The 9,781-nt window shown below is 35.9% G+C and overlaps 1 protein-coding gene across 9 annotated transcripts; it reads right to left on the bottom strand.

The window, feature by feature from the left end:
- Positions 1–1,306: 1,306 nt before the first annotated feature.
- Positions 1,307–9,441, bottom strand: LOC107917912 (AT-rich interactive domain-containing protein 5). Of its 9 annotated transcripts, none has more exons than XM_041114415.1 (14): positions 9,119–9,441; positions 8,301–8,676; positions 8,065–8,198; positions 7,919–7,958; positions 5,085–5,137; positions 4,858–4,903; positions 4,094–4,183; positions 3,781–3,903; positions 3,615–3,666; positions 3,468–3,528; positions 2,787–2,853; positions 2,597–2,647; positions 1,973–2,065; positions 1,307–1,654 (listed from the first exon to the last, which is right to left on the bottom strand). In XM_041114415.1, exons 2-14 carry the CDS (start codon positions 8,658–8,660, stop codon positions 1,547–1,549), a joined length of 1,278 nt encoding a protein of 425 aa, XP_040970349.1. In that variant the 5' UTR covers positions 8,661–8,676; positions 9,119–9,441; the 3' UTR covers positions 1,307–1,546. The 9 variants fall into 9 exon arrangements, with proteins under 9 accessions (XP_040970349.1, XP_040970533.1, XP_040970495.1 ...); XM_041114599.1 differs by having other exon boundaries at positions 2,597–2,644; XM_041114561.1 differs by having other exon boundaries at positions 8,930–9,402.
- Positions 9,442–9,781: the final 340 nt, after the last annotated feature.

Raw genomic sequence — 9,781 nt, 5'->3', positions numbered from 1 at the left:
TCAAACAAACCCGCGATTCAAGTGCTTGGATTAGAGATGCTATGAGCACACCAGGAAATAAATAAAAAGGGGGGGGAGAACAGTGCATAAAGATGTTAGAATGATGCAAAAGAAGAAACGAGAAGAAGAAGAAGAGAGGGTAATCGTTTTGTAGGTGAAAGAAACCAAGAATCAACAAAATCATCGGCATGAAAAAAATAGTACTAATAATTTATAAGAATGATGTGTGTGGACACAGAGGCCATAACATCTGTTGGCTGCCTGGCCTAGCATAAACCTAGACTAGGATATCATATCTGTCAGCTTATATTCTTAATTTTCTGACAACATTCTTAAACAGGAAAGTTTTTTTCTTTTTTTTTTTTTGGCTTCTTAATTCTTAATGGGTGTATCTTCCAATGGAGAAAGAGCTACATGCTACTCTAAATTCTGCAGTCATCTCCCAGATACACTCAATTTACTGTCACATACACAATACAACAGTTAGCATGTTGAGACTTTCAATTTTGTATGCTACATACATCATTCATCAGGAGCAGTCAATAGGCGGTCCTGAAGCGGCCAAGTCAAGTGTCATTCACACCGCAGTGCTGCAGCTATATTCGGGTTACACTTACTACATACATGATGATGATGATGATGATGATGATGATGATGATGATACATTTACAAATGCTAGCCACCCACCCAAACTCCCCCATTTCTATCATCACACTGACAGTGACTGATATATACTGTTGAGTTGGGAAAAAAATAATATTATTAACAGAAAATATGGTGAATGTTGTAGGTCCAACCCGAACGTTAAGGCCTTTTACTCCAAATTAACAACGATTAATCAATTTTGATTTGACTCCAGTTAAAGGAAGTGTTGGTACTCAATCTATATAACTAATAATCAAACAAAACGAATAAATGAAGTAAATATTATAAAGTTAACATACTTCCACAAAACAACAGAGCTTATGTTTGATTGGTTGATTTTCAAGCGATAAATATCCAGTTGCTGTTAGTGTCTGATAACAAAATCAGGAAAGCCTCAGTACGGTTGATTCTAATCTAGTTGATTAATATTAAAAGGTAACTTTTGTGCTTCAAATTTAATCATAATATCATTAATTAATTCTTTCAACTAGAATGTTGAGACGGCTTAAAAGGTAGAAAAAAGTCAACGTCAGTATTTCAGCCTTAATGACACTTTTAAAGTAGAAACCCCAAATGATTCCAAACTAAAATATAAGGACTAAATCCCAAATTTGAATCAGTAAAGGGACCAAAATCAGAAATTGACCAAACTAAACCATTGTTTGCACAAGTCTTTAACTTGCATTAATTTACCAAATCTCCGCTCTCCTTTTATCATTTGATTTTGAGGAGATTTTTAACTTCCCTTCACAAAGGGCTTTTCAACTAGTTCAGCGTTGATGAATAAAATCAAGCACAAGGAAAATTACAACTAATCCAACAATACCATAGTTTACTCCTAATTACATTAATCCTACAATGACTGTGGCCAACCAATCTAAACTAAACAACACGATGAGGTTCAAGCTGCTGATCCCTGCTCAAAAGGGACACGAACAAAGAGTCGACCATGCAAGCTCACAACAGCAGTTGTCAGAAGCGGATCAATTCTCGATGGTAAGTTCACTACCTGTACAAACCACACCAAATTAGGGTCAGGATCAGCTCACGAAGTATCTTTCTTTTGCTCCAATTTTATTTTCTGCTTCTTTTCCCTCTTGTTTCCACAACAAAAAACCGCCCTATTAAAGCAGCAGGCTTCTTCCTAAAACATTTTCATCTCGAATACAACAATAAACTTGGAAGAAACTGAACAAAATTAAGAATATCGATGCCCATCAAATATAGGGTTAATTCCTCCTATATTCTCACCTATGTTCTCAAGCATAGTCTAGAGATGCTATTATAAGCTTTTTTATTTCCTCGTCTTAGAAATTAAAAGAAATACCTTCTTAAAGGGCGTGATACCCCAAGGATTGTCAACTTGCTCTGGTTGGCCAGTGATAACCACACGTCCAGCAGGATCTGATTGAACTCGTACCTAGATCCACCAAAAAGCAAGTCCAGTCTTACATCCAGGGGAACTCATAGAGACTAAAGAAGGGAGGGATTATGAAACACCAAACATGTTTTCCAATCACAAACGTGTGAAAATCATAGTAACAAATTTAAAAAGAACTTAAGACTTTCACGTATTTGAAAGCAGAAAAGCAGCTGAAATTTTGTTGAGAAGGAGCCAATGTCCCCCCCCCCCAAGTAACTAACTATTAAATTCTTACTGCGCCCCATAGCTTAGGAAGAAAATAGAAAATCCAAGATATCTTGAGAAACCGCTCAAACAATCTACAAAACTAGGAACTAATAAGACATCTTAGTAGACTGACCCTTTATTGATACTGGTATCAGTAAATTACTAGAAAATACAACACATGAATTTTTTGCGTGCTTATCGATGTGATTAACTGCAAATACAAAAGAGTACAGGTTGCAATGCCCTACTGTCAAGGATCATACCAATTGTTTACTAATTTGCATAAAGTCATTTGAAAAGGATTTTGGGACAACTGCATACCTCCTCACGCAGAAGCCCAGGGACCAGAGCATATACCTCAAAGCAATCCTGCTGTGCATTTTAAGGCCAGTGAAACTACTCAGAACTCAAAACCCCAAAACAAGCTACTCTGCAACTGATTTTAATTGGCACCAGTTTTGAATAGATTTTTATCTGCCTGTGCATCAGGTAGGAAACAAGGGATACTTACAGTTTCACGGACATTGATCTTCACCCAATCAGCAGGGGTTCCAACATCAACAATTTCAGTAATCAGTCTACATCAAGAAAATTTGCATCAATCAGGAAATAGAATAAAACAATACATCAACAATATTTGCATCAATCAGAAAATAGATAAAACAACAATCAGATTATCTGAGCAAGTTTAAGATTTCTTCACTTCTTCCTGAGCCCAACATCCCTCAACTTTCCCTTTTCTAGCGGGATGATGGGATAGGGCTAATGCTGACTATGGCCTGACAGGATATATTAAACATTAAAGCATTAAATAAGTCCACTATGACAGGGTTCTTAAACCTTCTACAGATTAGGGAAAAAAGGACTAGTGCTTAAAGTTACATTGAACATTTACATTTGCAGCATGCCACTGTTGACAAACGCTTTGCACTGGCTCATTTATTTCAAGTAAGGTGTTCCTAGCAGCAACAGGTGCAATAAGAATATGGTTCTTTGAATTGATTCAATTATGCATGCAGTAAATCATTCATATATTTCCTTTTTTGATGGAAGAATCATGCATAAATTAATTGAGAAAAAGCTCGTCTGCATCTTAATTTAAACTTCAGATTACGTAGAATGTAAATGAAGATGGATGAAATAGAACCCTATGCAAAAGTAATGCATAGCTAAGAGATTAGCATATATTAACTGCTTATCATGTGCAGATTTATCAAGCTCTGCGCTTATTGGCATCTTCTGCTTCTGCAAACCTGGAAAAGAAACCAAAAACAATTTGAAAATTCATGGTAATAATGGCAGAAATTTGCAAGAGAGGTATCTACATGTGGCAGCATACCAATACTTTTGAGATGTCTTTCACGTTTTGAAGCAGAACCCATGATTTTCTCCTGTACAGAGGAATTGTTGTTTTCAGAGTCTTGCATAAAAGATATGCTCCAAAAACAGAAATACAATAATATAGAAAATTAGAGATGATAAAAAGGTTTAAATATTCAACAGACCTTCACAATGGGCTCGGTAATCTCACCATATCCAACAGAACGTTGAGCATGCCAACCCTGCATGGCACGAGCGGCAGCATCCCTGCGTGCCCTACCTGACCCCAAGGCTAGGAAACCACTTGACTGCACGGACACTCGGAGATCATTAGAAAAGGAATGCTTTAGCACAAATAGTGAGAGGAAACAAATGATTAGTATAAGCATCCAAAGGCCATTAGTTGTACAAAATTCATCTAGTTCACATCAGCATATGGAATGGAAGATGGAAAGTCAAGAATCACACTGTTGTATAATATGAAGAAACAAAACCTACCTCCTTTTCACCACTTGCATGAGGGAGTGAAGAAGCAGGAAGTTGAATCTCACCATTCTCTCTCTTATACTTTTCATATTCTAACAGTGCCTGCTCAACCATAAAATAATCAGGAAATAGGAACCACAGCCTGAAATCATACAAGTATTGTTACCCAAAAAATGAGTAAATCAATAAACTTTCCTTCGTATTTATTTACTTATTTATGAGCTGACAGGAAAAAGACTTGTTACCCCATCAAGCGGTTAAACAGATCATGAGATATATTGGCACTGCTATCATTTTCCCCAAATGTATATTATTTAGTTTGGTTTGGATAAGCATGCCTTTGAAAACTTGCACTATGATTCTAATTATATCAACTAAAATCTATGCTAGTTTCATTGAGTGGTTTAATGTTGTGCTCAAAACAACCCCCAAAATCATTCCCAGAACTAGAAAAATGTGATATGTGCCATGCATCATTTATGTTTCATGCAAGCCAAAACAGGGTGCAAAAAGAACAGGCATAGGCATAGGCATTGCTATTTGTTTTCTTTCTTTTTTTTCATTTTTTTTTTTTTTTGCTTTTTAAAGTTTAAATCTAATTAAATGTATCAAATAATTGTCTTGGAAGAAAAATAAGGCTGGTCTATATGACTTAGAGGTCACAATTCTAAGGCATGGAAACAGCCTCCCCACATTGCAAGGGTAAAGTTACATGAACTATGCCCACACTCCATATAATGAGGTAGCTAGCTAATTGTACTAGCTAAAGAACATACCTTCTCGTAAAATATGCGGAATGTCCAAGAGACAGTTGTGCAGGTCCTGGGAGAAGGAATGAGAAACCAAAGTCAATCAAGAGAATAATATACGATTTCATAAAAACCATGTCCATATAAAGTACTGTGTTGAGGTCAAATGCAACCCAAATCCATAGAGATAGAGACATAACTTTACACCAAAAAGCACATGGAAAGAAAAAAGAACCATCTATATTTCTACTTACTTTGGGGGGTGGAAAGACTCTCCCACTTGCCGCCATAACTTTGATGCAGTAACCTATAAGCATGCATCATTTAAAAGTAAATATATATATTGATGGTGTAAAAGGTGATTTCCAATTTGGACACATAAGAGAACTCCCAACACAAGCATTCTGAATCCAACAACATGAAAATCCAACTTCATCTTCTGCCAACCTTTAAATATTCAAAATTAAGCCTCGCGGATCACAACTCAAAGTTTAGAGCAAAACATATAATAACCAGGTTAAATTGTTAAAAAAGAAATCAGGACATGAAGAATTTTTTTGCCAAAAGGTAATCCTAAAGGATATAAAACTCTTATTTATGGAAAACAGGACTGGGAGAGTAAAGAGCTGTTCAGTTTATAAACAAATTGTGGATACGATATCATACACAATCACTCCCTAAAACTCAAATTGTCTCTATGTTTGACTCGGCATGTATATAAAGAAAAAAATTGAAACGCTTTTTACATCATAGGATTAAAGCTTTTTAGTCATATTGTTCAATGACCTTTTGAAAGTTATAAGAAAATACAAAAAAGTTGATATGGAAAATCAAGAAAAGAAAAAGCTTAGGTGCTACAAGAAACAAAGAAGAACATGGGAAAGAGGCTGGTCAATCGCAAACCTATTATCATATACCATATTTTCTCTAATCAACCTTCTGTAGACTTAAAATATGCTTATGTATCAACCCATTTAAAGATACAAGGTTAAAGTTCAAGACCGGATACAACTTGTTAGTTGATAAATAGACACTGAAGTTTCTAAGAATGTTTGCAGATCATGCACTCTGTAATCCAACTCTAAATGGAATAATCTACAGCTATGATACCCTGCAAGCACACTCAAACTTATCCACCTTCAAACGCGCGCCTCTTGCATTATATTCATGGGCCTATTTAGGCATTAATTATTAATACCTCTCTAGAAGTCAATTTAAGTATATCACTTAATGCTTGCCCACGAACGACAGAACCGCTTTATAAAGAATCATAATTAAAGGAGATATCCAACTCTAATACTTTTTAAAGCACCAAACTTGGTAAATTAGGAGGCAAACTAAACCTCTTGGCCAATGGCAAGGTACTGGTATCGTATGGAGTCAAAGCTTGGGTTCAATCTTGAGCATCCCTACCCCATCCCCAATTATCAAGTGTATCAAAATAAAAATAAAAATAAAATAACTAAGTAAAACCCCAATATTATACCGCTAAAGAAAAGGTTGTGATTATGCCCCCACAAAACAAAGGTGTAGAAGAAGAGAACTGAGAACACTAATATGATACTACATTTAAAGCCTATATATAAAAACATGGATATGACAAATAAGATACAGCAACTATGATAACTTTTTAGAAATGAGGATATGGTAAATAAAACTCTGGGCTAGTGGCAAGATACTTGTGTTGTATGGCTCAGAACTTGGATTAACATAGAATCTGTACCCCCATCCCCCAATAATCAAGTGTATCAAAATAAAAATAAAACAGTGAACCCCACAAAATATACCACTAAATAAAAAGTTGTGATCCACAAAATCAAGGTTTAGAAGAAGTGAACCGAGAATACTCATATGATAAGACATTTTAAAGTTAAAGCTTATATATCACAACATGAGTGTGACAGATAGGATACAGCAACTATGGTCATTTTTATAAAAATGGGGATACGGCAATAAGAAAACATAAATGTAATATTTTTTCCCAATAACTATTTCCTTTTTTCTCCCCTTACCATCAACCATAATAAGAAAAAGATAACTAAATAGCAGACTTCGCCTCACCAAATAATTAAAACAGAAAGAGTGTTGCTTCATCTTCCCTAGTCCTATTCATGGATTCATGTCATTACCTTTCAAACCTTGATTTCTGACATATTTCATAGACAAAGAAAATCTCATATGTTGAAAAGTAAGATTTATATTTTTTGAGGGTATCACCTAATTTAACTATACCTATATTTCAATTTTTATTTCCTCCTTAATTCAATAACAACTATTAAAAGATGCCAAAGGTTTTTCAGGTAATATCCATTTTCCCAGAGAAAAGATATAAGACATCTCAACGCAATGGCATCTCAATACAACCAAGAATGGCCAAAACAAACTCTTAAGGAATCAACAAAAAAACCCTAAGCATACAGGAAAAAGGGCATTTTTCTTGCAAGTGTTATATGGAATCTTGTTTGAGAGACTTTGAAGTCAGATCGTACAGAATTTATTTGTACATATAGGGAAAAAATGTGAGCTTATCAACTTTGTGCCCAAAACAGAAGCAGTTATGTGATGGCATAATGGCAACTCTAGAAATAGTGTAACAAGCGTGTCATTGCCATATTGATTGGCATTTCCAACTTTGGATACTTCACATGAATTCTTCTTCATTCGTGGTAAAGAGAGAGAGAGAAACCCAACGAATTAACTACCGAAGTTAGAAGATACAGTTTTCTATTAGTGCATCTTTAATAACGAAAATAACCAAATTAACGCCTAGCCAGAATTTAATCTTATTTACCTTCCTAAACAAGAAACAGATCCAAACCACTTTACACGTAGATAATATCCGGTTGTTTGTAACCTTTTACTTGTTGACACCTAAAGCTGTTAGCTTGGATAATGTATTAGATAAGAATATTGAAATTCCAAAACGGCAAAATAAATGCATCATTATACACATTAATAAAACCAGACCGAACGTCCCCTCTGATTTGTCAATGATTGCTATGTGAGTTAAACAAGAATATAGGATGATTTAAGGGTTCAGAGAAAAGGTTAAAAACATCAATTAAAGATTCCAGATATGCAAGCATACCACTTCGTAGCCACCCAATTTAATAACTGCTCTCCACAACCTACATTAGATGTGAACATGCACCAAGAGAAAAGCACAAATTAGACTCTGAGAAAAAGCAGACTTATAACCCACAAAATCCAGAACAATGATCAGTGCAAACTCACTTAAGGCAGTTTAGCGGTTCTCCATAAAATTTAGGGGGCTTGAATTCCAATGACCTATCCTTATAGAAACTTTCCAGCTCCTTCATGAATGCTGCTCGCTCCTCTGGTGTTCCAGCTTCATCAGCCTCCCCCATCTATAAGCCAAACAAGTCAAAGTGAGTTAAAAATAGGATAAACAGAATTATTGACACTTCATTTGTTAATGTCAGAACTTATAGGACATTTCTTTTATGTACCTCAGGATCAAGCAACCAACTCTTTGATTTCTCCACCTTCTCAGGTCCAGATTCAGGGGCAAGAGAGCGAAGGGGAGTAGCATCTCCATTGACTTTCTGCTCCAGTGGTTCAGCAGGAGGAGCATCAGAAGGATCGGTATTAGCATCATTGGAAGATATGTTATCAGGTTTATCGGGCATAGGAGGATTATCAGTCATGTTAACATCAGTGGGCAAGGTTGAAGTTGTATCAGCAATTGTTTCATTGGCATTTTGATCCTTAGTGGGGGGTGAGGACTGTTGCTCTTGGACAGCAGTATCAACAAGGTTAACTTGGGAAGCCTCAGGCAGCTGCTGTTCCAACATTTCGGTATCTTCCATCTTGCTTATACAGATTCTGCTGTCAACATCAACAGTTGAATTAGTGATTTTTTAAGGGGAAAAAAAGATGAAAAACAAAAACGAAAAACAAAACCCTAAGTCCTACTTGTTTTTCAAAACCATATATATAACAAGAAAAATATGAAAAACAAAAAACTAAGCGTTAAAAGAAATGAAAGAGAGCAAAATTAGACTGCCCTAAAACCTAATAATTTAAAGATAGTTGAAAAAAAAGAGAGTAAAAAGTGATGGTGGAAGAAGAAACTAGCCTGGAGCGGCGAAGGAAGGGGGGAGAGGGGAGAAGAGAGAAATGCAGTTAGGGCTTTGACAGAGAATGCGAATGCCAAAGAATTGCAATAGCAATAAATAGGGAGAGCAGCAACAGCATCCGAGTGGCATTAACATAGAAAGTATCGTTAATGGCAGGGAACTTACACAATTCGACGGTTACACCTTACCTGCTCTGCCTGGGCTGGGATTGTTGATTTCTGATTGGGATTTTTTCGGCTCTGCCAACTTAGCTACCAAATAAGAACTCTCCTTCCTTTTTTAGCGTCGTTGGTTTCGGCTCGGCTTGGATTTGCTCGGCTTGGCTGCTGAGGTCTTCTTCCTTCTTTAGCATAATAAAAAATGAAAAAAAAAAAAACCCAGTGAGTGAATGGTGTGTTTTTCTTTCTCTTTTTTTTCCCCCCAAGCGGTGTGGTGATGAGTTGATACCAAACAGAAGCGTCTGCAGGCCTTGAACCTACGAGCGAAGTGCTGTAGGGGCTGTTTTAACTCCCCAACAGCCAACAGGCCTGGCCTTCTTTCAACTTTAATTCCCACTACGCTCCAGGTCCATTTTAGCCCAGTTTCTACATCTCCTATTTGGGTGGTTGTTATACTTCTTTTCTTAAGACCAAATCCAACAGCATAACCCAAAAATTAATTGAAAAGCCTATCTACCCTTTGTGCATTAATCAAAATTTATTTGGATATATGGTTGGATTTCCTCATCTATTATTAAGAGTTTAATTAAGTTAACGTGAATTATTAATCGAGTCTTAAATTAATTGTAAAATTATTAAAAGTTTTTTTTAGAAATCAACAAATATTATTTTTATAAATAAAAAAATATCTCA

Source organism: Gossypium hirsutum, chromosome A01 (genome assembly GCF_007990345.1).
Source record: "Gossypium hirsutum isolate 1008001.06 chromosome A01, Gossypium_hirsutum_v2.1, whole genome shotgun sequence".
In the NCBI taxonomy this organism is placed as follows: Eukaryota; Viridiplantae; Streptophyta; class Magnoliopsida; order Malvales; family Malvaceae; genus Gossypium; species Gossypium hirsutum.
Note: the sequence above shows the minus strand (reverse complement) of the source record. Positions and strands in the feature narration are given on the sequence as shown.